Here is a 25,079-nt window from a genome sequence, read left to right as displayed (position 1 = left end):
CACAAGCTTAAATGATGATTTATATTTTCAATCATAGGGAGCGCAACTTGGCAAATAAGCAGCATTAAAATGGTTACAAAAAAAGGTCATGTTTTTGCAATACTACATAACAGTGGGTTGGTTCTCTATGCGGAACTGGCTATCGGTTTCTGAGACACCATCTGCAGCAGTCAACGAGCAAAACATCCTTGTGGAACAAACAATGCCGGTAGCGAATTCTTTATCCGGCACAGCGCATATATGACAATTCCACCAGAATCTGTTTAGAATTCTGGAAAAACTTTTTATGACTGTACGCCCGCAAATCTCCACCCAGGGGATTAATCCTGGAGTTAAACAGCACAAACCCATTTTTCTCAATATTGTGCAGCAGCAGCGAGCGCCATTTGACGCCCTTGCGCCAGTCGGCATAGCGTGGCGTATGGATCTCTAGCACCAGTTGGTCCACCTCCGCCAAACGATGGCTGATGTTGGTAGCATTCAGGAACATCCACTCCGCGCCCTCCACATCCATCTTCAGCACCGTCACCCGCTGGTCGTCGTGGTTAAGGCGCCGTCGGATGTCGTCGTAGGACAGCAGCATCCACCGGGGATGACGGGCTCCGCCGGTGACTAAACCCCAGTCGTAAAAGTAGTGGTGACGGTTGCGCTGGTACGAGGCCGTCTTAATGGAAGGGTCGAAGGAGTACACCCGGCAGCCCAGCGCGTGCATGGCGTCATCGAATGACCAGTCCTTACCCACGCCAAAACTGTAGACTAGGCAAGACCCGGATGCCATGGATTTTTCTAGAGGGTCCAAACAGACGGTCCACTGGCCATCGATAAAGCCGAACTCTTCCCACGTACCACCAATTCGCTGTCTACGTCGGCATGTATCTGCAAAGGTCATCCCTTTATGCGATGCCGTTTCCCGACAGCTGCATGTAATCGTTTTTTTTCGTTCAGCTTAAAAAAGATTTTTTTAATGATTGTTGCAGTCGCTTTTCCACTTCGCTCTTGCAACTGTATAATTTGCAATGTAAACATTGCTGTACTAAACAATTATCGTACTCAATTTAACACAAGAAAATGGGAAATCAGTAATCATGTGCCACTTTAAAGGAGTCCAGTGCTGTTTGTTACCTGACTGAGGATGCGTAACTAAAGCAGAAAGACGTTGAATTTCGAATTCGGCACTACCAGTTCCGGCCGGAGGAATATATGAGGGTTTCGCACCAGAATTCCAAGCTTTCCAAATGATCCAAAAATGGCATGGACCGGATTTAGCGCTCACACACCGACTAATGTCGGACAAAATCGGCACCCAGTCCAGCTCAAAGAACATTTTGTTCAACAGGTCATATAACGCTAAACCGGTGTCCTCTTCGTGGGGAGAAATTGGAAAGTCTGAAATTAGGACGGCATCAGTGTGTAAAAAAGCTCATTCCAAGCTAAGGATAACGGTTTTCGACGCCGTTTTTACTACAAAACAGTATGACACACGAATTAATATTTTTGAACAGTTACACTGACAATGAGTTGAACCAATTTAACATTGTTGTTAAAATAGGATAAATAAATTTGTACAACTGTCATGAAAGTGATCAATCAGTTACCAGCTGTACAGGAAGTGATGATGTACGGGGACCGAAGGATCCCTTTTAATGTTCTCTCTATATCATAAATATCGACATCGCGAAAATTCAAAAACACGATATGCCCGGTAAAAGCAGGTGGATGGTTTCTTAAAGATGTTTTCGCTTCCGTTTTCGCATCGCATAATTTAGTAAAACACTCCACCCGATCCATTGCCCATTTCCGCATGTTCTGCGTTCTTTCGAGATCTTTTTCGGGATCAGACAGTAATGCACCGCTAAACCTGTAATCGTTCCAATAATTAGTGCACAGCAGGGATACAACTTCAGATCTCAGCAAAACTTTGTAATACAAAATTGAACGCTCGGCTACTAGTTATCAAAATAAATTATCGAAAACAAAACAAAGCTGATTGATTATCCTAAATGCATTGAAGCGCACTGTATTGTACAACGCAAATATACTGCACATACTTCAGTAGACAGTATCGTCGACGCAGAACTTGACTAATACGAAGTGGCTTTTTTTCCCTATGCCTCAGCTTCTTTAAATTGGGTCTGTTTTATTTTCGTGAAAATTTACTACTTTTTGGCTGGACACTAATTTAATAATATTTATAGCCGTTAGTTCGGAATCAGTGAATGCTTCATTTTTAATACGTAGAACTCAATTTCCCGCGAGCGGTCGCCTACAGATACAGCAATAATTACAGTTACCTGACCGAATCCAAGGTCATCGCGCTATCATCCGTTACCCGTTCGAGAAATATCTCCCAATCCAAAACATCGTCCGTTGTAGCATTCGCCACCGACTCTACAAAGGTCATCAACCAACTCCATGACTGGTTCCGACCTTCGACGGTGGGATAAGCTGATGTGCCATACCAGTGCGCTCGCGATGGACAAACCGGACCACGCGATAACACTGCGTCACCGCTGCAGCGACACTGGCTGTGACATATGGTACACGGGCAGATCATCACTCGAAAAGTGACTATCAAGAGGCAGACAATAATTCCCGCCACCAGCGATTTATTCCCGGGAAGACAATCGCGATAGGATAGAACGCCCACATTCCGGCAGCAGCGCCTGGGAAAGATCTTTGAGCCCATACAAAAATTCGATTTCGGAAACGTACATGGGGACAAAAAATGGCGGTGCGTACTTTCAATGCGTGGCGCAGCCAACTAGTATACCAGCCTAAATGCATGTATTTCGGCAAATGCCGATGTCCGTAAGACTTGACGGTTGACGGACCATATCCAAAACCATCCGTCGCCGCAATGGACTGTCAAGCGTAAAATTAGTACGTACTGCACAGTACTTCTGCACATATGCAAGCCCTGCGCAAGGAATGCTTTGCAAACTGCGGAAAACGAACAACAAAAATAATAATAATGAAGATTCTCGTTTTCGAAATAACTAACTGAGTACTTAATGTTTTCAGGGGGCTGGCAAGTGGCAACGGTTTCCCGGTTCTCTGTCGATGTACATAGCAACGTCTCGACCCGTTCGTTTCATATGTACCGTGAGCACACAAATGTGTCATACTGTAAATTACCAAAATTGCGTAAAGCGATTTCTGCTAGCTCCTCTACACAAAGCACTGCCTGTTGATTTGGCTGAATTTAATTGGCCATTCTGTTAAATATTCACCGGTAATTGTATTTTATTTCTTCCAGGCAACTTAACCTTAACAAAACGGAAAAGAAAATTATTAGGGCCCATACAGATCATCCAAATAAATTAAAGCAATTTATAACGAAAAACTATAGCACATACAAAAATGAAAAATCTATACGACTTGAGAATATTCACGGGTAGGATGGCGCCTCCTTGGCGCCAGAAAACAGAACAAATACCGGATTCTGCTAATAATATTCGCAGAATAAGATTTCATCTCCTGCTGATTTCTGCTGTACACGTTTAGATAAATACCAAACAAAATTATAAATCCCGCCCATAAATACTGTAGTGTAAAGGGTTTCGTGAACGCAATGAAAGACACCACAATCGACAAGGCTTTCCGGAATGTCGTAACTACAGAAGAAAACAAATTTCATTAAGCGTCAGCCTGCAACCGTGTTGGTCTCAAGTGAAATTTCTTATTTTATCGATCAGCTGGCCCATCTGGATTCACCCAGACAAAAATAAAAGATGAGGACTGTGCTGAGAAAAATTAGCGAATCTTGAATCTTAAAACTCTATTTTCCGTGTAACAGTTAACAAAGTAATTTAAGTTCTGAGATTTCATATGCAAACAATAAAATTAGATCTGCATCTACAGTAGTTAGTCAGCAGAGTTGTGATTTAATTATGTCTTATCTCTTTCGGTCTTACCACTCATGGCAATAAATGCCCCAAACGATATCACCATGGTTAAAACCATTTGCACTCCAACATAACCGGTGATCCCGAAAAGTGTTGCGTAGGCGTAAAATTTTGGATGCTGAAAAAAGCAAGAATACTTAAACAAATCAGCATATGTACATTGTTAACATATGCCCCTGGGCCCTGTCTAATTACAAAACAGGAATTCCACACTGGTCGATCTACGATATTTGCTATACTACTCGACTATTAGTAAATAAACTATACTCGTACACAACGCCGCTAGCAGTGATAAATAAAAGCCTAAAATCTATGCAAATAACTCATTGCGACAAAGATAACCGGCAAAGTCTGATGCGTTCGTACTACGACGAAAACGCACTCAAGAGGAAAAAACTCGTTGGTCACAAAATACTCACCTCCCAACAATACGAAAAAGCTTGGAATAATTCTCCCGATAACAGCAAGCCCACTAGTATGTAGAGGCCGCCAATCAAATGAGTGAAGTAAACAACTTCCAGAGTAGAACCGTGATATATGCGGACGGCTTTTTCTTGAATATTTCCGATGGCAGCATCGGCAATAAGTGCAAGAGATACCAATATCACACCTAAGAAGAAATCGCACAAAATTGCAGGTAATAGTGCTTTCATAAATAACATAAAACAGTGCATTAAAAATTTAAAATACCCCATAAAGGGGCTTTCTGAAAACTAAATACGAATCAAAATACGTGTACTTGATAAACTACGTGTTTCCTACCTGTTACATCGAAATTCGGTTGGACTTTATTGTCGGCCAGAACAAAAAATATTAAACCAATGCTCATGCAGCATGCGGCCATTCCGTCCAAAATGCCGTATCTTTTTCCTAAAAGCGAGTTAGCGTAAATGGTGACAAATTTACCGACGCCATAATTCTTTTCACCTTGTATCAAGATCCCTCCAATTAGAACCGGAATCAATTTGCAGCACTTAAACACTACTTGCGTTGGATAATTCAAATATGCCAGAGACACATTGCTGAGCCCAATTGTAGCCATGGCAAGAAAGCCTATTATGGCGTAATATCGCAGCGGTATCCTAAAACAGAATTTTAATGCAAATTAGTTAGCTCCTTTCCATGTCTTAGGTGTACGGGTAGAGGCCTGCAGAAATGGTCTTATTACTCGGATTGCTGCCGGCGATAGAGCAAAAAACCTGTGCATTTTACCCGGTCAAGCAAACGGCAAACAAAAACTGTAACAGTAACGTCTAGCACAACGTTTACCGTCTTCGGATATCTTTCATCGTTAAGCGGCGCTCGCAGTAGCTGAATACGGTGTAGAAAGTAAACTGCATCAGAGTCAGATACCATCCGAAGTCTTTGAATCCTTCTATCCGAAACATTAACTCCTGCAGAAATAAGCCCAATTAATTTTCATGAGCAAATTGAACAAGTAATCTAATCAGCCGCACTTACCTGAACGTAACCATAAATCATAAAACAAAAAAAGATTCCAAAGGAACAAATAAAAAATTTGGCCGCCGGTGGGAAACGGTCAATGCGCACAAAGCAGCATATACGGTTTTCTTCGCGCTGCTTGTGCGCATCCTGAGAATCCGCTCCAGATAGCGACTGTGAAGGAACGCGATGCGGAAGAGTTCCATCGTGCGATGTGGTATGCCTGTGGTAGGTTTCGGAGAATCCAGAACCGTTCTGACTGCTCGCAACATCGGGTATCAGATCGATGCTAGTTTCGTAATCGCTGACTGATTTCAGTTCTTTGATATCTAACATTTTTCACTGCAGAAGCACCGCGAATGCATTTAACTTTCCAACTGTAAAAGGTGTCAGAATTCGCAGATCGAATTTAACCGCTTAGCAGCATAGTTTATCCATTCGGACGTGGAAACTGAAAAGTTAAAAAGATCGCAAAAATGTTGGTTTGCGTTTGTTTATGTTAATTTGCTTGCCACGTTAACTTAAGGAACAGGGATGAGTGCTCGCAGTGACGTCAGAGGGCGCAGTGATGCGCTTTTAGACTGTCTTGGGCGCAGAACTAATTCCTGCCAAATAAGATGCGCCATACGGCCACCAATGTCGTGTATATGGAATTCCAAATCCGACAGCCTCATCGATTTGGAAATCTGGAATTGGAAAACATCGTTTCTCGATTTCAAAAACATCGATTACGATTTTGCCAACCCGGATGCTGGACTTCCAATTTTTTTTCAACTTTTGATTTTCCAATTCCACATTCCATTACACGCACTGTAATGGACTTTTTCATATAATTTACTGGTATTGGCCTTAACCTGGCGTGCTCGCCATACTGTATGTGGAAATCTGGCAGTTTGCGTTGTTGTTGACGTTGGTAGAAAGAAGAAACTAGAATTTGAAGAACGAAACCTGTTTATTTCTTCGAGTTGCAGCATCTTTTGTACTTGTGCCCGCTGAGGGCTTAAGTCCTCCAAGTGCTTATGATCGGGCCGTTGAATGGTGGAGTCCTCGATGTCTACGTCTTCTGGCCCGTTCTGGGGTTCTTGCCGTTGAGTAACAGCTGTATCTTTCCGCAACCCAAAGCTACCGTTCCATGTGTTTAACAATAGTCTAAAATCTACTTCTGCCACTGTAACGTACAGTGGGATCCATAACGGTCGAATGCGTCCCAAAATCCGAAATTTCCCGAATACGGTACGTTTCTTATGTTACACTTTGTACAGCAGCTTTGCAATGATTAATGAATTGTTCGGCTGTGTCACAGCCCAAACTAATTTTTGTAAATTTCGTGGCATTGATGTAGTATTTGTTACTATTGGTTTCGGTTTGGTGCAGATACAATGGAAGCTTTTATTGTGTTTGCGGATTCTGTCGTCAGGCGGGCCACTAGGCTCTTGGATACTGCAGATGGGGATCAGGACGGCATTGAAGGAGCACTGGCGCAGATTGAATATTAAACTGGGTAAGCTGTGAAAATCCGATAAAATAGCGGTTAACCTAATTTGATTCTGCCACGTTTATTTTGCTGTTTTTTAGTTACACACGGGACATATGCGGAAACTTACCTAACGAAGTCACGAGAGATGCTCAGCACTGAGCAGTTGTTCGACGTTTTGCGAAACTGTTCAGAGGGCTTGCATCAGCTACTGCGGGAAGAAGAAAAGGGGTCGGATTATTTCTATGAAATGAATGGCGGCACTAATAAATACGGAAAAATTTATATTCCGGATAACGAACTCTGTGAAATGCGATGCAAAGGCTTCACAGTTAGGGAAATTGCTCGGTTTTTTGTAATCACGACACGTACGATCGAGCGCAGGCTTTTTAAATACAATTTAAATCATAAGGTAAATTTTAATGCTAGCAGCTATTTTAACGGTAGCGTCCTGTGGGATCCCATTGGACGTCAAAGAGCAAAAAGTGTGAAGCATCCCCCAATACTGACAAATCGGCGGTATCCACAAAAATTTAATACCCAACGCTTCCGCTGCATAACATACAGACAGTGTCAATCAACACACTGTCAGAAATACGAATGTCCTTTCCTAGAAGCCGTGTGAGGAACGACGAACTGCCCCATAGGCGACCTGGAGATTTTCTCCACCTTGTGCCGCAGCGCTAATTTTTCTATAACATATTCAAACATAATTAGCACCATAAAAGTGTGAAAAATTCGGCGAAATAAACACATACTAATCTACTAAATAAATAATACTAAATTACATCGCAGAATAACTTCATAAAGCAATGGCAAGAAATAAAATGCACTTCGAGTCTTTATGTAACTCTCTTGAATTGTCTCAAACATCTGCTTATTACATAAATGCTACAAGCACATACTTGTAATCAAAGATCTGTAAGTTGCAAAAGACCTGCAACTTTTCCATGGACGACGCTTACTGACTAAATCGAAAACGATGCCTTGTCGTCAACTATAGAAATTAGCCAATTTTCTGAACCAGCAACAGTCAGCACTACTAATTTGTTGCCATTTGGTTCCCAGGATAGATCCACGATGGAATCTGCAAACGCCAATAAAATTCATTCTAAGTATTTCTGATAAATCACCGCATATTACTTCAAAATAAATTAACTTTTAAAATTTTACTAATCAAAGGAAGATACTCTGGTGAGGCAAAAAGATCGTCAACGGGGCTACAAAAGAAATTGATCTTGTAAAATAGGCCCAATCAATCTATTTCTCTAACACCTGCAACCTGCTACGAAAACTGGTAGTCTAAAATATCAAATCACGTGTCAATTCTTATTTCAGTACCGAAAAAACTTGCGTCGTATAAGGTTATAACTTCTCAAACCGGTCCCATTCTACTGTACTCACCTCGTATTTTAATGGATTCTACGGGACTTCCGTTCGTTTAATTAGGGCGAACACCTCCAGGTTGATAAAATATTCCACCGCAGTCAAACTCTTTCGCCCATTTCTTCATATGGTTATAACGCTCAACTTTGACGGCCATGTAATCGCCGTTTTTCGACCAGTAGAACTCGCAGTCCTTGACGCCGAACAGCTGTATAATGCGGATCTCCTCCAGGGGCTTGTCTTTATCGGGTAGGATGCACAGAAGAACGACTGATGGCGACGGGGTTTTCATAGACCCTGAATCTCCAGAAAGTCCTGGAGATCAATGAAAACAACATAGTGGAGATTAGGAACACGATGGATTCGACAAAACGGGACGACATAGCCAGGAGACACGAGATAGCACAAGATGACACTTCAAAGGGTTCGAAATCTGCCATACTTAGAACTGCAGATTTCTCTGAAATGTACATATCCGCAAATCTGAATAAATCCACTCAAACCGACTAAAAAAATAAGGAAAAACACCTTTTGATCGTAATTGTACTGTAAATTGCAACGCCAACGGCAACATCCAGACTTCAGTATGGCGTGCACACCAGATTAAGGCCAAGTCCAGTCATTTATATGGAAAAATCCATTACAGTAAGTGTAATGGAATGTGGAATTGGAATTTAGAAAGTTAAAAAAAATTCTAAGTCCAGCATCCGGGTTGGCAAAATCGAAATCGATGTTTTTAAAATCGGCAATCGATGTTTTCCAGTTCCAGATTTCCAAATCGATGAGGCTGTCGGATTTGGAATTCCATACGTGTATTGTGAATTTATGATTAATCTTGAGTTTGTGGAAGTTTGTGTTTTGTTTACCATTTTACAGTGACTGGATAACCGTTTACTGTCACCGGTTTACGCACTTAAATTTCAAAAAGATTCTGTTTTTATTTAGAGCTTTTTATGTTATAGTAGCACCGTATACAGTATACTTACAACTTTCTAAGTCTCACTTCTGCGGGAGCCGAAATTCACGGTTGCAGCAAGCTTCAGTGGTTTTGAATTTTCGCTTCCATTGCAGATTGCTCACGTGTAAGTCAGAAATCCACGTATCTTTTATCAGCTGTGATAACGATTTAATGTGCGCGTGCAGTATTTGGATTTATGTTATTGATTTCCTGCTGCAATCGGCGCATCCTTATCGGAAACTTAAAACGGACGATCAATCGCGTTATAGCACCCGCTTATAGCTCTACTCCCTTCGCCACCATTCCACATCCTTCTGCTCAGGTCTTTCGTCGTTCTGCTCTATATAAGACTTCCAAAATGGCGGTTACTACTATCTGTACGAAAGATTTCTGCAAAGAGCTGTATCCGGACATTGAGCCTTACGATAAAGGATTTCTGAAAGTGTCGGACATCCATGAGTTATATTACGAACAATCAGGAAATCCCAATGGCAATCCTGTTGTTTTCTTGTACGGATTTCCGTATTCTGCTTTGTAAAGACTTGAAGTATATGCTCTCTTTCATAATTTGGTTTAACAGACATGGCGGTCCCGGAGGAGGAACCAGTCCCCGTGATCGGCGCTACTTTGACCCGCAAGCTTATCGAATTGTTGTTTTTGATCAGCGCGGATCTGGTCAGTCACGCCCGTCGGCGGAACTGAAGGTAAGACGAATGCTTACCGGCTGACGTCACGAGATCAATATTTATGATGATTTGTGAATATTTTACAATAGTTTTTACTTTTGTTGGCAGCGATTTGCAATAATTTTGGGGAACCTTTTTTCACGTTTTAATTATTTTTACTCAATCTTACAGTTAGTTGCTTACAGGGTTATATGTAATTACCATGCTGAAAAGTATTGTATGTTATTTGTATTTTGTTGTCAAGAATTGTATTTACTCCCTATATTTGTGGCTTGTGGATTATTTCTGTGTCGGTAACTGCTCCTTTTTGTCCTGTGTTATGCTTGTGCGTGTTGTCTTTTGACGTGTTCCTACACTGTTCTTTTCAAGCTTGTCAAATTTTTTACAAATGTTGTTGCATGTTTTCGTTGGTAGAATTTCGATTTGATGTTTTCACCGTAGCCATACACACTTGTGTGGAATTTTTTGGTGAAAATGATATGTCTTTGTTTAGGACAATACGACATGGGATTTGGTTGAAGACATCGAAAGGCTGCGTAAGAAGCTTGGAATTGACAAGTGGGTAGTGTTCGGTGGTTCCTGGGGTTCTACTCTCGCGTTGGCCTACGCGGAAACGCATCCAGCACAAGTGAAAGGACTAATCCTGCGCGGAATATTCATGCTGCGAAGGTACTTACGCCTAGTCTCGTTTCCGATGGGGTTTATTTAACTGTACTCGTAATTTCGTTTTCTTAGAGCGGAACTATTGTGGTTTTATCAAGAAGGTGCTTCGTGGCTGTTCCCAGACTACTGGGAGGAATTCCTGGCACCGATCCCTGAGGTACGTCATCCTTACATGTGGTGCGATGAGTGGTGCATTGATACGCTGAGAATTTAAAATTAATTGAGCTCATCTGTTCTCTTTCTTAATTGCTAAAACATTACTCACAATCAGTAATTTTCACACCTTTTTGGCTTTACTCCGAAATTGGAAAGAGTAACTTTTTTTTTACTTTATTGCATAATGTTTTACATCGAGAACGTTTTTTACTGGGAATTTTGAAATTACTTACAATTACAGCAAAGGAATTCGAAAGCAAAATGATTAACATGAGAAAACGTAAAAAACACAGATTGCAGTACCCTTTACAGACTACGGAGTAGACTGCAATTGATTTTTATTATATCGGTCTTTATTGGTCTAATCAAAATCGAAATGATATTGGGAGAAATTAATTTTATTATTGGAACAGGTCGAAAGGGCGGACTTGATTAGCGCTTATTACCGGAGGTAAAAACCTACCATTTGTTATCGGCTTTTTTGTGTGAGAAACTTTGTCTATTGTATACGTGTTTTTAAAGATTGACTGGAAACAACGAGGAGGATAAACTGCGGTGTGCTAAAGCATGGTCAAAATGGGAAATGGCTACTGCCCGGTTGTTCTGTGACGATGACATGGTGAAAAAAGTGGAAGAAGATATCTTTGCCCTTCAGTTTGCGCGCATCGAATGGTAAGTGATTTAATGTTGTGCAGAGTCAAAATATAAAAAGCCGAATTTTTCGCCTTTTGATATCAGCCGTCCGGCAGGACGGTTGATTTTGAACTGTAATTCCTTTGATTGTTCTTACGAGATAGACAGTTGTCAAACGTAGCATATCATTAGATTTTTCTATCTGTTCAGCCATTATTTCGTCCATGGTGGGTTCTTCAAGTCGGATGACCAAATACTGAAAGATGTTGACAAAATTGCCAAGCACAACATTCCCTGCATGGTCGTCCAAGGACGCTACGATGTTGTTTGCCCGATAAAGAGTGCCTGGGATTTGTATCGACGCTGGCCGCAAGTGCAGCTGCATATTGTTGCTGATGCCGGTCATTCCGCCAAAGAGGATGCTATCTGCAGCAAACTGGTTGCGTTTGCTGATGCTTTCAAAACTTTGTGACACTTTCCGAGAAAAACTTGCGGTCATGGGCGATGTAATGTTTCGCTCTGAATTACTACTGTGTGATTTTTTTAAATTTGTGTGTCCTTGCTGTAATTGCTGTTGTAAATTTGTGACGTTGGGATTCTTCGGTTTCTGTTCTTTATAATGAATTTTTTTATTGTTTGTTTTTGTGGCAGTTTTTATACTCACCATTTTCGGAGCTTGAAAACAACAATAAGAAATTTTAAGAAAAATTGAATATTATACGTAGAGGCGGTATAGCAACCAGCGTAAAATACTTACACCACCTTCAGAGCTAGGGAACCGGGTGTACCGGACTTTGCACCTGGTGGCAGGTACAGCAAATGGTAGGTACTTGGAAAAAAATGAGGGACAGTCTCGCGATAGTCTCGTTGGGCATTTTTCCAAATATTTTGCGCATTGGTTAGTATTTACAGGATTGCCGACATCCTGTGTTCAGTGATTAATAGCCTCTTTTCAGTACGTCAGTGTTACCCTCGAGCCAGTTGATGCATGTTCGCATACCCAGGTTGTTCGATAATTGACTGAACTGCGATACGTTGTTCATTACAGTATGATTCGTAATTATTTATATAAATATCTGCTGTACTTCTGGGCATAGCGGCTGTAGAACTATTTTCACATAAATCGTGTAAAGCTTTGGCTTTTTGTCCGATATTGTAACTACCAAAGCAACAGGTGGCACATGTGATTCATTGTTTCAAGGTCGAACGAGCTGAACGAAGTAGCTTTCTTGAAGTTTCTCTGAACCTCGATTATACGAGTATTGTAACGATGTAGTACTGCAATCGGTTCTATTGTTCAGTTATTCGTTTATTGCTTGCTAAACGTCTGATTTTTGTATTGTATTATGTATATAAACAAAAATGCGTACTCGTACCGTCTGTATTCACAAAAAATGGTGTAACACAATGCTGCCGCTTGGAAATAAATCTCTTCATTGATTATATAACTAATAAAGTGTTTTAATAATTCAAGCAGTACCTGCATGTGCGTGTGCTTTACATACCTGCTTGCGACCATGCATGACTCGCAATTAAGCAGGTGAAGCACATACATGCAGGCGAAGGATGATGATAAAGGTTTGCACTTCCATTATGATTATCTATAACGACAGCAAAAATATATCATGGCTGGCCACGCTTTGGCATGCGTTTTCACTGGAAATCAAAAGAATTACCTGCAGGTCAAATAGTAAATCATGAGTAGTAGTTAATTACTTCTACTTGGCACAAGTGCTTCCGGGCATTGTTAGCATGACACAAAGCATTTGTACAGAAAATACTTTCCAATTCACTACCTCATCCTAAATAACTTGGTCTCTCAACAAGTTTATTAATTGAATATACGGTGCCATTATCGATTAGCGGACATTTTTCTGACTTTATACAAAGAAAACTGCCAATTCACAGCGTCGGATCTTCAGAGACAATAATGCGGTATTTGTTCAAGGAGACAGTTAAGGTGATCAAGTGACACCGCAAAGTACATAATACGTAGATTAGCAACTCAATGGTCGCTTACTAATTTGATATGAAATGCACAGTGAATGTTGCAAGTGCAAACAATATTAGCGCAATCAAAACTTTATCAAATTAGATCGCTTCGCTATTATTATATAGCATTTGCCTAGATTCCCGTTGCGGTCGGTGTGACTGGAGCTGCATTTCATAAGACGGTGGTGGCGTTGTTTGTTCGTTTTCGACGGCGTAGTGTATCCGCCGCTCCGTGCGGTCATCTTTGTTTTTACCCAAGGAGAATTTCCGCTTGGTTTCCCCGTGATTGTGACTCGACCCCTGTGAATACAGGGATTTTCTTCGTTTTTCGGCTTTCTCATGTGAGCCGGCGGAAAATGTCGAGACGCGCCGGTCGGGATCACTCAGCACGTGTCCGCATGACACCCGACGACCATCTTTTAGAACACCCAGTGTTGTGTCGTCAATTCCATCGGCACCATCTTCCGAAATTACAAGCATATAAGCTACCTGTAGATGAGTAGATAAACTTTAATATATATAATAAAGTGAACTGTTGGTTTAATGAAAGCGACTTCGCTAATCGCTGGCCAGTGCTTCTTCGCTAATCGTCACACATGCAAAAATTACTTAATTGCTTCATATTAAGAAGGGGCACCGTGACGCCCATATTACCTCGCCCATTTCTGTGAAATCTCCGCCATTTAGTTCCTCTTGTTCGCTTTGGCGTAAATGCAGACCGGGAATCTTGTTGATAATGAAGAGGAGAATAAAACTGACGCAGAATGACCAGGCGGCCTGTACAATAGTAAAGGTCAACTAAGTGAAGCCATAAAATTGATAGGAAGTGGTAATGCCGGCGCCTTAATAGCTATAGTATGAGATTTGGGTGTAGTCTTATAAGTAATTAAGCATACAATAGCGGCTGATGAACCAAGCTGATAGCCGACTTGAATCCAGTTGTGCTCCATCCAGCCACCGTCAATCGGCGTGCCATCAAGTAATGCAACCCATTTTTGCGCGAAAATACCCGCCAAGATGTTGCCAAGAAAACCGCCCACGCCATGCACCGACCACGCGTCAAACGAGTCATCCAGACCCACCATTCGCTTGGCACGACACCATCCATTGCAGCAGACACTGGTTATAAATCCGATAACAATGGCCGCCCATGGAGCTACGAAACCGCTTGCTGGTGTTATGGCCACCTGTCATTTTCAGACAAAATAGTCAGATATCTGGTACATTCAAATACGAGTTCGTATTTGAAATTTGCTTTGATTTGATTGACACGTGCATACCAGCCCAGCTACGACCCCACTGCAAAAGCTTAGTGCTGACATTTTTCTTGTCCAGATGTAATCCATCCAAGTCCAAGTCATTCCACCCATGGCGGCAGCAATGGTAGTCACCTTTGAAGAATTTCCAACAGGCTTTGTCAAGATTGGACAATATCTTACGTTTAAGTACTAGTAGTTAAACATAAGAAACGTTAGTAACTTAATTTAATTCAAACGTTTGTAATTTTAACATTATAATTACCTTCGAGAATTTTTTGAATAAGTAAGCAGGTTAAAATTACAAAACATCTTCCTCTAAAATACGGTCGATGGCTTACAGTTGCAGCCATAGCGGCTCTTGTGTTTGCGGCTCCCGCTGAGCCCCCGTTGAAGGCAAACCAACCAAACCAGAGAATTCCCGTGCCAAACATTACATTCACCTGTAAATTTGTTGAAAGACTAGTTTAGTGTTTACAAATCTGATTATGCTGCATTGCTGTCGTATCAGGGTTACGTAGCATCAGTAAACCATTATCAAAGCTTGATTAGTGCTGTTGCCGACCCGGTCATACAGTTTATAGAATAGTATTGTTTAACACATCCATTTAATTTATGACTACTACAGTACAAGTATGTAATATGCGGATGAGTATATAAAATTTAGTAATTTACTATGCTTTATTGGGACTAGTCCACATCCTTACCAAGCTGTGATGTTCCACATGAATGCGCTTCCGCTTTCCCAAGATCAGACAATAAGCCAACCCAGCAAAACCCGACGCAATGTGCACGGGACCACCACCAGCAAAGTCGTAGGCTCCCACAAAGCAAGGCGTGGCAGTGGTATTATACAGCTGCGAAATGCAGGCAAAATTTCGGATCCATCCGTGATCCGCCCAGCTCCAATACGCAACAAAATCATAAACAAATGTCGTCCAGAAGAAGACGAATATCATTGCGGGACCAAAGCGCGTCCGTTCTGGCACAGGAGCCAAAAATCAATGCCGCTGTGATGGTGGCAAACTGCATTTGGAATAACATAAAGGACACCGACGGAATATTGGGTGCTGTGTTGGGAAACGCATGTGCGCCCAATGTGTTCAGTGCTCCCGCATTGAAATCGCCAATAAAAGGGCCACCGGTTTCGGAGAAGGCCAAACTGAAGCCGAAGAGGAAATACTGCACGGTGACAACCGCTGCCGCTAGCATGCACAACATCATCAGGGATAAGGCATTGTTGTATCGGGATAAACCTAATCGTGAATAATAATAATAACCATATAGTATTGGTAAATCAAATGCAGCGATAATCCTCAATATCGAGAACGCATTCTACGCTCGTAGGTATGTGTAATTTATACGCACTTATCACTAATATTACTTCGATTCCTGTAATGTGAGAGTCAGTCTAACTTAAGGGTCACCGTTCTTTTCATTAATAACAACTTAATACTCGTTTAAAGCTTAATACTTCCCGTTTAATTACTGCTTAAATAGTAATAACTAGGATAGAATGTAATAAATTTTACTATATGCAGTTTTATTTCAGGATCATTTAGACTATTTTTAAGCGTGCCTGAGTAAAACAGTGCTAATCCCGGAGTCATGATAAACACCAAGGCCGATCCCCAGACAATGAAGCCCACGGAAGGAGTTCCGCTGTCCACAGGTTGTGGCAAAGTGGGCACTGACGGCTTGGTGACATTGCTGACAAAGCTGGACGTCACGTTGGTCACGACGGTGGCAATATTGTTGGCAGCCATATTCGGTGTGTTCTAGCACAGCACAGATGGTTAACTTGGGCTACCAAACTAAATACTGCAGTGCAACCTTCTTCGTCGGTGACGAATGCTGCTTTTATAGCTTTTTGTAGATGACAATATGAGAAACAGGAAAACTGCTACAACTAATTGCCTTATTGTACTACCCTGAAGAAATCTGTAAAACCTGTACTTTGCTTTATAAATGAGCGTCTTGTGCTCCCTAAATTACTGTGACAGTAGCAGTATTACACTTGTACAACTTAATTGAGCCATCGTTAAAGTTGATCAGTTTTCTGTACCTTTAAACAGTCGTAGTATCCAGAAGCACAGCAGTTTAATAAATGATGCTGGAGACCATAATTTCAAGTTCAGTTTCAATGTGAAATAAAAGTCAAATCGCTTATGCGAGCGAACAATTAGTTTATTGCATAAATGAAGCGCCAGAAAAGTGCTTGTTAATAACAGACCCATTTGTACTGCTTTTTCTGGCTTCACAGTTAATTAATAGTTTAATAGTGTGTTTCAAATTGTCCGACAGCACGATGCGGTACTTCTGTATAATGACGGATCGTATGCATTGCATTATCATGGCTGTACACAGCTATGTCCGGATAATGCATTTTTTACACTTTTATTTCATAACATCAGCATTCTAAACAACGTGGCTTTTGTCTAGATTTTAAAACATTTGTACTGTGATAGTTAGTATTTCGTGTCCTTTTGGCACCCAGCGATGCATCGGGTTTCTGGCGTATGTTGTTCGTGTGTAAACTTCTGGATGTATACGGAGATATGCCTTTTCCAGTGTCGGCAACGTTACTACTTTCGGCGTAGCTATTGGCGTTTGCGTTGGAATTGAGATTTAGTCCAGTACCAGTACCGACAATTTGTGACTGACCAATGACTGCCAAACCATTGGCACTCGAGGTGTTACTGTGGTCAAGATTGGAGACACTTCCGGTCTGTCCGTTGCCGTTGGAATTCGATCCACTGTTAGCGTAAATGTTTGCGTTGTTCATATCGAAGTTGGATGGCGCAAAATCACCATTAGTGGACGCTGATCCGATGACCACGGCAGAAATCCCCGAGGCAGAATTGAAGGATGTCGCCTGGGACTGAAACTGATTGTTGATTACTCCTGAAGTGGCGCCGTTGTTCAGGAAAACTGTTCCGTTAATTATCGAACCGGAGCTACTTGAGGATCCACCTGAACTTGGTTGACATTGTACTACTGCACAACACAAAATCACATTATGCACAATTAATTTGCTTTTTTCTGTAGTATTCAAAATTTTATACTGTAAGATTTAAATATAATTTTGTTGGTACAAAACGCTATCGATCGATACTGAAGGTTCGTACCTGAAACAACTACACTCAGGATAAAAAATGTCACGTAGTTCAGCTGTGGGCAGCTTTCGCTCTCCATAATACTGGCAGATTGGCACTGAACGAATGTCGGATCTAGCTTATGTATATCCCTTTTCATGAAGCGTGCACCTCAATATTACTTGCATTTAGCGATGAACGAAATTGCACATCAGCTGATCGAAATTATGAAATGATATGTACAGGACTGGTTTACAAGCAATTGTATGTATAATCATACTCAACTTAGCTAGTCACTCGGTTTGCATTATAGACAAGTCACAAGTGGACTTCGAAAGGTCAAAAAAATATCAGACCGATCTGCAGGCCATTGAGATTGTCAGCCATTGTACATGTATATAGCGCGTCTTAAATAAAAATACTTACCAGATTTAAGACAAAAGAAAACAACTTTTCTGGTATCAAGATAATGCCGATAAATGCTTAATTATAATTTGCGCTCTCCTATTTATAGTGCCGTTTAAATTATCCTTTGTAGTGTGCAGCACTGACAATGAAATAAAGGCTGTATTGTGGTGGTTAGTCGTTAGCTGTGCATGTAACGCCAGACTTCCTGCTTGTCTTCATTTTAATCCGCATGAACGTTTTATTAATCAGTTCGATCCCAGCATCAAACAAGGAAATAAATTGCTTGCACATTCTGAACAATGTTTTTTTCTGTCAGCGTTGACAAGCGTCATACCGATGCACTGCTTACTGTATTTACGGATACGCAAGTCGGCGGTGCAGTTGAATTAATTTTAAAAGCTATAGGTAAGAAAAACAATGCAAGATGTAGTTCTTATTCTTAATTAGCTGCAAAACATTTACGAACTATTTAGAGCCATTCAGAATTTACGAAACTGTTGCCAACTTGCTAAGGCCAACTTGCCAAGTCGCCGCTTAATATAACCTCGACCTATAGAATAGCATCGCAAATGTTATTTGCTGTCAAAAATTAATAATTCCGAAATCCTGTATTTACTGTTTTAAAAACAGTGCAGAAAGGGCGGTTAATCCGCCAAGAATACCGTGTCAATTTCATTCAGTTTTTATATAGAGTTGTTCATAGTCAAGCGATTGATCAAATGGACGATACAGCAGTTGAAGGCTTAACTAGAAATGATTGTATCGCATTTCAAATAATTAACAGTAAAACCAATAAACAAAAGTCAGTTTTGTGCAATACCGCTAACTTCCGCAATTCAGTCGTCGCTAATAAATACCGGTATGTCTACAGCTAAAGATAGTTAATAAGCACTTTCGTTCATGAGCAATCGTCCTGCTGTGATGTCCCGGGCTCCTTCCCTGGACAATCTAAATCATCCCCGTCACAGAACACCTTCAGTCCATAATCATACATCAGCACCTTCTCGTCGAACACCTGCGTGTGATTACTGGTCCATCCGCGTAACCACTGCATATCGCAGTCACACAATCCAATCGCATGATCGTCGTGATCATCTAGTTTCAAACATGCCAGACTGGTCAGCGGGGCAAAGGCACCTTCGTCGATGTGCTCCACACTGCTGTCATCCAGTGACAGTCCCTTCAGCGCCGTTAATCCTTCGAACGTACCACGCGGAATCACCGCCAGTTCATCATCGCTCAGTTCCAGAAACACCAGGCGGCGCAGATTGGCGAAGCTATTCGGACGGAGCAAAACAGCGGAATGGTCCAAGTGTAGATGGATTAGCTGATCCTTTACCGGTTCCCACAGACTGGTGTTCAGCGCCAAATTAGCCGATCTGGCGATGTCCAGACGGAGAGGACGATCGGTTAGTTGAGAGTAACGGGACAGAATTCCCTTTAGTTCCGCATAGCCGACGTTGGTGCACTGGATCTGCATCGGCGTCCAGTTGTCGCAGTAGGTCTTGCAGTGGCTAGTTTGCAGTTCCATGCATTCCATATCACTTATGGCCGTGTCGCAGATGTCGGAAGGGATTTCGGTGACGTTCCTGTCACGCATTATGGGAGGGTATTCACAATCTGGGATATCTCCTGCAATGCCGCTGAGTTAATTAAATGAGTATTATTACATTTTCTTCAATAGTCAACTTTATTTGGTCCAAGCCGAATGGAGATAAAATATATAATATATAAATACATATACTGGAAAATTGTCATACACCCATACATCTGTAAATCTTCTACAACATGTTAACATGTTAATAGCAGCACAGTACTGTACCTCCTAAAATTAACTGGGTGTGGCTTAAGGTAAACCAGTATTTACTATGCAATCGCTTCTTTTTAAGTTCTGATAAAAGTTCGTACACAACTTTTCATGTAAAAATTAATATTTAAATAAATATGGTATGCCATGCTATGCGTAATGGTAAGAGTAATTACTTTGCGCGTTCTAACCATCGCAGTCTTGGTCTGGACCGGCGTTTTCATACAATTCCTGATCGTCCTCCCAGAAATTTGGATGTGATATGGACCATTTTTTCAGCCATAATGTCCTGCAGTCACAGGTTAGTGCGTTATCATCCAAGTCGATACACCTTAAATTGTTGAGGTCATCAAAAACACCAGCAGCAATCTGGATCAACGGATTTCTCTCCAGTTTTATACCGCGTATCTGATTAAGACCGGCAAAGTCTTCGGCATGTAGATGCGCGATTTTATTACCGGACAAATCTAAGAATCGCACATTTTTTAGGCCATTAAAGGATCCGCTAGGGATTTCATTGATGATCGTGTCGGATTCGATGCGTAAATCCCATAGTTGATTGACAACCGGAGCAAATAAATTCTGACTTAGATGTAAATCTGCGGACTTTCTTATTGTAAGACGCAAAGGTGTACTTGTGATGTTGCTGTATTGAGTCAACAACTGATGCAATTCATCGTCAACAACAGATTCGCAATCTAATTTTGTTGGAATATTGGAACAGTCGGCTTTGCAGTGCAGTGTATTAAACGCCACACAATCCAGTGCATCGAATAGCGACATGACCGGTGAAAAGGTCAGCCAGGTTAAATACAGTAAACCGATACTCAGTGTCATTTCCGTAGGTTAAAAGCTCCGAAATGCAGATAAAAAGCTGAGAAAAACCCAACGAGTTTGTGTTTGATGGGCTTATATAGACTAAGTGCGTAGAACTAACAGCTTTTCGCGTAATTGTTTAGTTTTAAATTCAAGTGGTTGCCGGCTCCTCATGGACAAATAATCCATCGTGGGTGCATTTCGGCATTGTTTTGATAATTTCGCGCGAGTACCATCAACACCAACACGTTTTTGACCCAAAAACAAGTCCTTCTCGACAAAGGTGGCGATCAGATTGCATTTCATGCAATGGCAAGTTGTTTAGGTGATTCTTTGAAGAGCAGTTATGAGTTGTGGTCATTAGCGCTACAATTCTGTAATATAGCTAGTGCAAGTTGACTTCGTACAAATCGTTTAGCAAAGAAAAGGCTACAATAATTTCTTATAAAGCTTTGATGAATTATTAAAAATCGTAATAAATCTTTGCTTATAAAATTCTCGGTTAATGTTGTTACAGTGACGTGAATTTATTGATAGCTCTAACGATCGATGCGTCGAACATGTTGTTGCATATGCATATGTTCTGCAAGTTGTAGTGGTACTCGTATACTAAGTACTCTTTCCAATAACATAATAAGGAATTTTTTAAAACCGATAAACTTAGGAATATTTTAACGTGCAGCTGGCGAATTATCTTAAAAACATAAATTATAAACCGATGTCTTTAATTTAATTTGATTATTCGTGCTCTGCCACACACTTTGCATGATAGGCAAACGGTACACTGTACAGTAGAAGCACCGTACAACAGGAAGGGACAACAGGAACTGAGCAATTTAATTAACGCCATTAGTTATCGTTCCCAATAGAGCGAGGACAACGAGATTTTTCGGACACAGGCTTGGAATGGTGCGTACGTAATCAAAGCTTATAAATAACGCGGAAATAATTCTAGTAGGTAAGATCAATTTACAAGCATTATGAGCCAGACATGGAAATTGACCCCGTGGTACATGGTTCATGGCGCATCTACGGATCAAGTTAAAATTTGTACTTCTACCGTACTTGTTGTTTGAGTAAATACAAACATTAGGGCGAGCCTGTGTAGTCAGGTGTCTGCAGTATTAGTGGGTGCAATCTTAAGTTTTCCAGCGCCCGAAATTCAAACGTAACGGAAACGGTTTCGGAATCTTCATGCGTTCTTTGCCGTTTCTGTCCCAAACACGTAGTAGAATCCTCAGTTATTAACTCTCGGTAGACACTCAAAGTTATATAAAATGCCCCGGTTCACATTTTTGGTGATTGGTGTAACCGCGCTGGTGTGTATGTCTCAGCTGACGAAAAGCGCCCCGTCAAACGGTAAGTGATAAAAAACCCCATACAAGTACTGGCCGTGTTTTTCTCAGTTCTGGTTTTTCAAGATTTCAAGTGCTACTCGTGTTTTCCGGAGTTACGACTTAATCAGTGCAACGAACCACAAGATAGCCAGCTGGTTTCCTGTCCAGCCGGTGTTTGTTGGATGACGATGAAAGAAAATTCGATAAAAGTGCGTACAGCTTAATTTATCTCAGAACCTATAATGCACTCGTTTCTTGCGCACAATTGTGTGAATTTGTCGGGAAAAGTTTTCATGGGCGGGATCATGAATTAACACGTACGATAGGCTGTAATTTATTATCTTTATAAGTAATATGATTTCATAAAATTAAGTTAATTGTGACTAAATCTAACGCATTTTCGCATTAACAGGCATCGTGGTTTCGCGGGGTTGCGGCAAAGCCATGGAAGCGCCAGGACTTTCGGTGGATGATTGCAAAAAGACCAGGGACAGAAGCAGCGGTCAAACTGAGCAAATATGCAACTGCAATGCACCACGCTGCAACAGGAATAATTGTCGCACAAAGTCTAAATGCTTTCTTTAATTCGATCAGATTTTATTTGTGAGATTTCGCAAATCCGTTACAGTACAAGACATCCACTTTGCAACAGTTTAGCGAGGTTTAGCGTAAGGTTTCTGAAGCTTCCAAGTGTCAGCTGCTTGTGTTTATCTAGAAATAACGGTAATACGTAGTCGTATATTAAGTCATTTTCTTTCAGCCGGTAGACGGTATCGGTCGCAAATGATAAATCAGATATTCCATTTCGTACATCTGATCTGGCTTGATATAGTGGAAAGAAATCGCCATATCGGAGCAGCACTCAATGCCTTCCTTTTCCGGGTGAAACAGACTCTTCCAATACCACTGTAGCTTTTTCTAAAACGAAATGCGCATGTTTTGAAAACAAGAGCGATAACAGAAATTCACTTAATTGACAATAATAATATTACTAATTATTATATTATTATTTTTAATTATTATATTAATAACAATATTTTTGACAGATAATCTCAGTATTGGCATTAAGGTACTGATTTCCTTTGCATAATGCACAACCAAGGCAGCATTGAGAGGACAGAACGGTTTGCTGCCTTGTTAAAACCACAATTCCCGGTCAAATTGGGTTTGTATTTTGTAGTTTAAAACGTAGACGTTAACGCTTAGGTGTCGGCTAACCTCTTTTCTATGGGCGGTATTCACATGCTTAGATGGCGTAAAGGGGAAAAATCTTCCTCTTTTGAGCACATCTCGACTATCCCCAGGGAGAACGCTAAGCTTTTGAAGGCACTTGCCCATTTCGACATCTTCCGCTATGTCAGGATGCCTCGAAATGCACTTTTTTTGCATTAATCCAATCTCCACGAAACGGCGCACAGCTTCTTTGCTTAAGGCGTAGCCGGCTCCGCCGGACATGTAGCCTATAAATAATACAACTCATTGTACTCTGTAGTCTGTACCTCGTACATTTAGAAAGCACTTGTACCGTATATCTATATTTGTAATATCTATATTTCACAGTCAGATCAGCACTACGAACAATTACACAATAAACATACTGCATACGATCAAAAGAATTTATTTTAGCGCTGCTTCGAGAAATACAGGTATGTGTTTAGTAAATTAAATGTTAACTTTTGACATTCTTCCCACTCCACAATTTCGTTCCCAAATGAAATTCAGTGCGAGTCAACCGTGCAAATCATTATAACAGTGCCGCTAAGGTACAGAATTGGTGGGAACGTACCATTGCTAACAACACGCCTAAAATGGCTGCCGAAAAACACCGGCTGTTCAGGAGAATAATCTTTCAGCAAATACCGCAAATTTTCCACCACGACGTACGTGTCATCGTCGGCCTTGAAAAACCAATCGTGCGTGCTGAGATGATTTTTATAAGCGAACCTGATTCACAAAAAATTGTCAGTGGTTCAATTAGCACTAGAGAGTGACGCATACTGCTTTCACATTTTACTTCGCGACATCTTTCTCGAGAAGTTTAGCTATTAAAGGATTGATCGGGCGTACTGTGACTGCACCACACTGCACAGTCTCTTTTTCTAAATAACGATGTTCTCCATATTTCTTATTTTTCCAGTTTTTCCAGAAAACATGTGATTTCGGACATATATCTCACCGAAATCCAAATTTCGTTTTGTCCCAAAGGTACCGGCGATCTTCAAACACCTGGCTGTCCACTGCAGGCAGGTCAGTATCGTTTACCGAGCTGACAAATATCAGTGTATCACACCGCTTTCCCCATGTGCGTTTCACAGCGTACGCTTTCTCCTTGTTGTCCGGTTGTGTTAACACCCAGCACAAAATTTTACCCGTATAATCTATGAGAAAAATGATTAATACTGGGTGTACATTATGCAAGGACTATTAAATGCGAACTATAATTGATTTAAAAAAAACGCTTTTACTTGACCGATTTCGTGGATACACTCCGTGTTCACTCGTATGCAGCCATGTCCAACGCACGAAGAAAACGAGCACTGTGGCACACGAAATAAAAACGACAATTTTGTCCACTTTCAATGTCGTTTTTCCAGATTTGACTAAAAAGATCTCCTTCCGCAATAATGCTCGATACTTTGAGAGGGGACGATACATTGTCTTAACATGTCCATTTCTTCTCGCTGATTGTTATATCGTACACAAAGTAGATGGCTCTACGGTACATGCAGATTGGCACTGAAATCGTGTTCGGGTTACTTGAGGGTCACGGTTAACGCACGCCAACCTGTCTACCGTGACGAAAAGCTAGATGAAGCTAACAATGGTAGATGCGGTCTTAGAGAAATGGTTAGCACCAAAAGTTCGTTAAGTCTTAATGACCGCGTGGAAAAGTGCGACGTAGAGCTTGTAATGCGTGGAGCTGAGTGCAACAAGATGCTCAGATTTTCACAAGAACTGACGTAGATGCGTATGTTAAGTTGCGCAAATCCAAGCTACCAAAGCAAGCCTGATTTATGACTTTTCGCTTTTAGTTATTCCATTGCTCTGTTTCATATTAGGTTCA

At 41.1% G+C, this 25,079-nt stretch overlaps 9 protein-coding genes across 12 annotated transcripts; 3 read left to right on the top strand and 6 right to left on the bottom strand.

The window, feature by feature from the left end:
* Window positions 1-44: 44 nt before the first annotated feature.
* Window positions 45-3,000, bottom strand: LOC129602254 (uncharacterized). 2 transcript variants are annotated; one of them, XM_055501261.1, is made up of 5 exons: window positions 2,740-3,000; window positions 2,292-2,663; window positions 1,596-1,858; window positions 1,123-1,386; window positions 45-876 (listed from the first exon to the last, which is right to left on the bottom strand). In XM_055501261.1, the coding sequence occupies exons 2-5, from the start codon at window positions 2,552-2,554 to the stop codon at window positions 221-223; spliced, it is 1,446 nt and encodes a 481-aa protein (XP_055357236.1). In that variant the 5' UTR covers window positions 2,555-2,663; window positions 2,740-3,000; the 3' UTR covers window positions 45-220. The 2 variants fall into 2 exon arrangements, with proteins under 2 accessions (XP_055357236.1, XP_055357227.1); XM_055501252.1 differs by having other exon boundaries at window positions 2,292-3,000.
* A 225-nt stretch (window positions 3,001-3,225) lies between these two features.
* On the bottom strand, window positions 3,226-6,147 carry LOC129602091 (adenosine 3'-phospho 5'-phosphosulfate transporter 2-like). The gene is made up of 7 exons (XM_055501059.1): window positions 5,367-6,147; window positions 5,175-5,299; window positions 4,833-4,987; window positions 4,668-4,775; window positions 4,325-4,515; window positions 3,915-4,023; window positions 3,226-3,614 (listed from the first exon to the last, which is right to left on the bottom strand). Exons 1-7 carry the CDS (start codon window positions 5,682-5,684, stop codon window positions 3,370-3,372), a joined length of 1,251 nt encoding a protein of 416 aa, XP_055357034.1. The 5' UTR covers window positions 5,685-6,147; the 3' UTR covers window positions 3,226-3,369.
* A 27-nt stretch (window positions 6,148-6,174) lies between these two features.
* On the top strand, window positions 6,175-9,064 carry LOC129602111 (uncharacterized). Of its 3 annotated transcripts, none has more exons than XM_055501088.1 (4): window positions 6,182-6,581; window positions 6,723-6,849; window positions 6,924-7,177; window positions 7,270-7,716. In XM_055501088.1, exons 1-4 carry the CDS (start codon window positions 6,549-6,551, stop codon window positions 7,357-7,359), a joined length of 504 nt encoding a protein of 167 aa, XP_055357063.1. In that variant the 5' UTR covers window positions 6,182-6,548; the 3' UTR covers window positions 7,360-7,716. The 3 variants fall into 3 exon arrangements, with proteins under 3 accessions (XP_055357055.1, XP_055357063.1, XP_055357071.1); XM_055501096.1 differs by lacking the exon at window positions 7,270-7,716 and adding an exon at window positions 8,972-9,064 and having other exon boundaries at window positions 6,184-6,581; window positions 6,924-7,153; XM_055501080.1 differs by having other exon boundaries at window positions 6,175-6,581; window positions 6,924-7,719.
* Window positions 9,065-9,140: 76 nt separating this feature from the next.
* LOC129602100 (probable proline iminopeptidase) lies at window positions 9,141-12,023 on the top strand. Its single transcript, XM_055501070.1, has 8 exons — window positions 9,141-9,290; window positions 9,352-9,676; window positions 9,747-9,870; window positions 10,346-10,521; window positions 10,588-10,672; window positions 11,085-11,122; window positions 11,194-11,343; window positions 11,515-12,023. The coding sequence occupies exons 2-8, from the start codon at window positions 9,363-9,365 to the stop codon at window positions 11,774-11,776; spliced, it is 1,149 nt and encodes a 382-aa protein (XP_055357045.1). The 5' UTR covers window positions 9,141-9,290; window positions 9,352-9,362; the 3' UTR covers window positions 11,777-12,023.
* Window positions 12,024-13,163: 1,140 nt separating this feature from the next.
* On the bottom strand, window positions 13,164-16,412 carry LOC129600421 (uncharacterized). The gene is given in 8 exon segments (XM_055498922.1): window positions 13,164-13,785; window positions 13,951-14,073; window positions 14,193-14,483; window positions 14,577-14,687; window positions 14,894-14,995; window positions 15,260-15,541; window positions 15,543-15,808; window positions 16,132-16,412. Coding segments are annotated over 8 exon segments (1,752 nt in total). The 5' UTR covers window positions 16,319-16,412; the 3' UTR covers window positions 13,164-13,395.
* Window positions 16,413-16,803: 391 nt separating this feature from the next.
* Window positions 16,804-18,072, bottom strand: LOC129602843 (uncharacterized protein DDB_G0280315-like). Its single transcript, XM_055502005.1, has 2 exons — window positions 17,681-18,072; window positions 16,804-17,549 (listed from the first exon to the last, which is right to left on the bottom strand). Exons 1-2 carry the CDS (start codon window positions 17,805-17,807, stop codon window positions 16,963-16,965), a joined length of 714 nt encoding a protein of 237 aa, XP_055357980.1. The 5' UTR covers window positions 17,808-18,072; the 3' UTR covers window positions 16,804-16,962.
* A 658-nt stretch (window positions 18,073-18,730) lies between these two features.
* On the bottom strand, window positions 18,731-20,755 carry LOC129602658 (slit homolog 3 protein-like). Its single transcript, XM_055501741.1, has 2 exons — window positions 20,054-20,755; window positions 18,731-19,687 (listed from the first exon to the last, which is right to left on the bottom strand). The coding sequence occupies exons 1-2, from the start codon at window positions 20,697-20,699 to the stop codon at window positions 18,954-18,956; spliced, it is 1,380 nt and encodes a 459-aa protein (XP_055357716.1). The 5' UTR covers window positions 20,700-20,755; the 3' UTR covers window positions 18,731-18,953.
* A 1,014-nt stretch (window positions 20,756-21,769) lies between these two features.
* LOC129601342 (uncharacterized) lies at window positions 21,770-22,825 on the top strand. Its single transcript, XM_055500140.1, has 3 exons — window positions 21,770-22,037; window positions 22,100-22,228; window positions 22,428-22,825. The coding sequence occupies exons 1-3, from the start codon at window positions 21,956-21,958 to the stop codon at window positions 22,598-22,600; spliced, it is 384 nt and encodes a 127-aa protein (XP_055356115.1). The 5' UTR covers window positions 21,770-21,955; the 3' UTR covers window positions 22,601-22,825.
* LOC129601332 (glycoprotein-N-acetylgalactosamine 3-beta-galactosyltransferase 1-like) lies at window positions 22,434-24,862 on the bottom strand. The gene is made up of 5 exons (XM_055500128.1): window positions 24,481-24,862; window positions 24,192-24,393; window positions 23,802-23,959; window positions 23,234-23,475; window positions 22,434-22,933 (listed from the first exon to the last, which is right to left on the bottom strand). The coding sequence occupies exons 1-5, from the start codon at window positions 24,668-24,670 to the stop codon at window positions 22,772-22,774; spliced, it is 954 nt and encodes a 317-aa protein (XP_055356103.1). The 5' UTR covers window positions 24,671-24,862; the 3' UTR covers window positions 22,434-22,771.
* Window positions 24,863-25,079: the final 217 nt, after the last annotated feature.

Source organism: Paramacrobiotus metropolitanus, unplaced genomic scaffold (genome assembly GCF_019649055.1).
Source record: "Paramacrobiotus metropolitanus isolate TYO unplaced genomic scaffold, Prichtersi_v1.0 Parri_scaffold0000004, whole genome shotgun sequence".
NCBI lineage: Eukaryota > Metazoa > Tardigrada > Eutardigrada > Parachela > Macrobiotidae > Paramacrobiotus > Paramacrobiotus metropolitanus.
This window is presented reverse-complemented; position numbering and strand designations above follow the sequence as displayed.

Excerpts from the sequence above, each read along its gene's own strand:
- LOC129602254 (XM_055501252.1), bottom strand. The coding sequence starts at position 2,686 with ATGGGCTCAAAGATCTTTCCCAGGCGCTGCTGCCGGAATGTGGGCGTT. Across the intron at positions 1,859-2,291 it reads ATGACCTTGGATTCGGTCAG|GTTTAGCGGTGCATTACTGT; the intron begins GTAACTGTAATT and ends GAACGATTACAG. Across the intron at positions 877-1,122 it reads AGTTACGCATCCTCAGTCAG|ATACATGCCGACGTAGACAG; the intron begins GTAACAAACAGC and ends TGACCTTTGCAG.
- LOC129602091 (XM_055501059.1), bottom strand. The coding sequence starts at position 5,684 with ATGTTAGATATCAAAGAACTGAAATCAGTCAGCGATTACGAAACTAGC. Across the intron at positions 4,988-5,174 it reads ATGAAAGATATCCGAAGACG|GATACCGCTGCGATATTACG; the intron begins GTAAACGTTGTG and ends ATTCTGTTTTAG. Across the intron at positions 4,776-4,832 it reads TGGAGGGATCTTGATACAAG|GAAAAAGATACGGCATTTTG; the intron begins GTGAAAAGAATT and ends ACTCGCTTTTAG.
- LOC129602111 (XM_055501080.1), top strand. The coding sequence starts at position 6,549 with ATGCGTCCCAAAATCCGAAATTTCCCGAATACG. Across the intron at positions 6,582-6,722 it reads TCCGAAATTTCCCGAATACG|ATACAATGGAAGCTTTTATT; the intron begins GTACGTTTCTTA and ends GGTTTGGTGCAG. Across the intron at positions 6,850-6,923 it reads CAGATTGAATATTAAACTGG|TTACACACGGGACATATGCG; the intron begins GTAAGCTGTGAA and ends GCTGTTTTTTAG.
- LOC129602100 (XM_055501070.1), top strand. The coding sequence starts at position 9,363 with ATGTTATTGATTTCCTGCTGCAATCGGCGCATCCTTATCGGAAACTTA. Across the intron at positions 9,871-10,345 it reads GCCCGTCGGCGGAACTGAAG|GACAATACGACATGGGATTT; the intron begins GTAAGACGAATG and ends GTCTTTGTTTAG. Across the intron at positions 10,673-11,084 it reads TCCTGGCACCGATCCCTGAG|GTCGAAAGGGCGGACTTGAT; the intron begins GTACGTCATCCT and ends TTATTGGAACAG.
- LOC129602843 (XM_055502005.1), bottom strand. The coding sequence starts at position 17,807 with ATGAAAAGGGATATACATAAGCTAGATCCGACATTCGTTCAGTGCCAA. Across the intron at positions 17,550-17,680 it reads CCTGAGTGTAGTTGTTTCAG|TAGTACAATGTCAACCAAGT; the intron begins GTACGAACCTTC and ends TGTGTTGTGCAG.
- LOC129602658 (XM_055501741.1), bottom strand. The coding sequence starts at position 20,699 with ATGACACTGAGTATCGGTTTACTGTATTTAACCTGGCTGACCTTTTCA. Across the intron at positions 19,688-20,053 it reads TCCAGACCAAGACTGCGATG|GAGATATCCCAGATTGTGAA; the intron begins GTTAGAACGCGC and ends GCGGCATTGCAG.
- LOC129601342 (XM_055500140.1), top strand. The coding sequence starts at position 21,956 with ATGCCCCGGTTCACATTTTTGGTGATTGGTGTAACCGCGCTGGTGTGT. Across the intron at positions 22,038-22,099 it reads GAAAAGCGCCCCGTCAAACG|ATTTCAAGTGCTACTCGTGT; the intron begins GTAAGTGATAAA and ends TGGTTTTTCAAG. Across the intron at positions 22,229-22,427 it reads AGAAAATTCGATAAAAGTGC|GCATCGTGGTTTCGCGGGGT; the intron begins GTACAGCTTAAT and ends TCGCATTAACAG.
- LOC129601332 (XM_055500128.1), bottom strand. The coding sequence starts at position 24,670 with ATGTATCGTCCCCTCTCAAAGTATCGAGCATTATTGCGGAAGGAGATC. Across the intron at positions 23,960-24,191 it reads AAAACGAAATTTGGATTTCG|GTTCGCTTATAAAAATCATC; the intron begins GTGAGATATATG and ends TTTGTGAATCAG. Across the intron at positions 23,476-23,801 it reads TAGGCGTGTTGTTAGCAATG|GCTACATGTCCGGCGGAGCC; the intron begins GTACGTTCCCAC and ends TATTATTTATAG.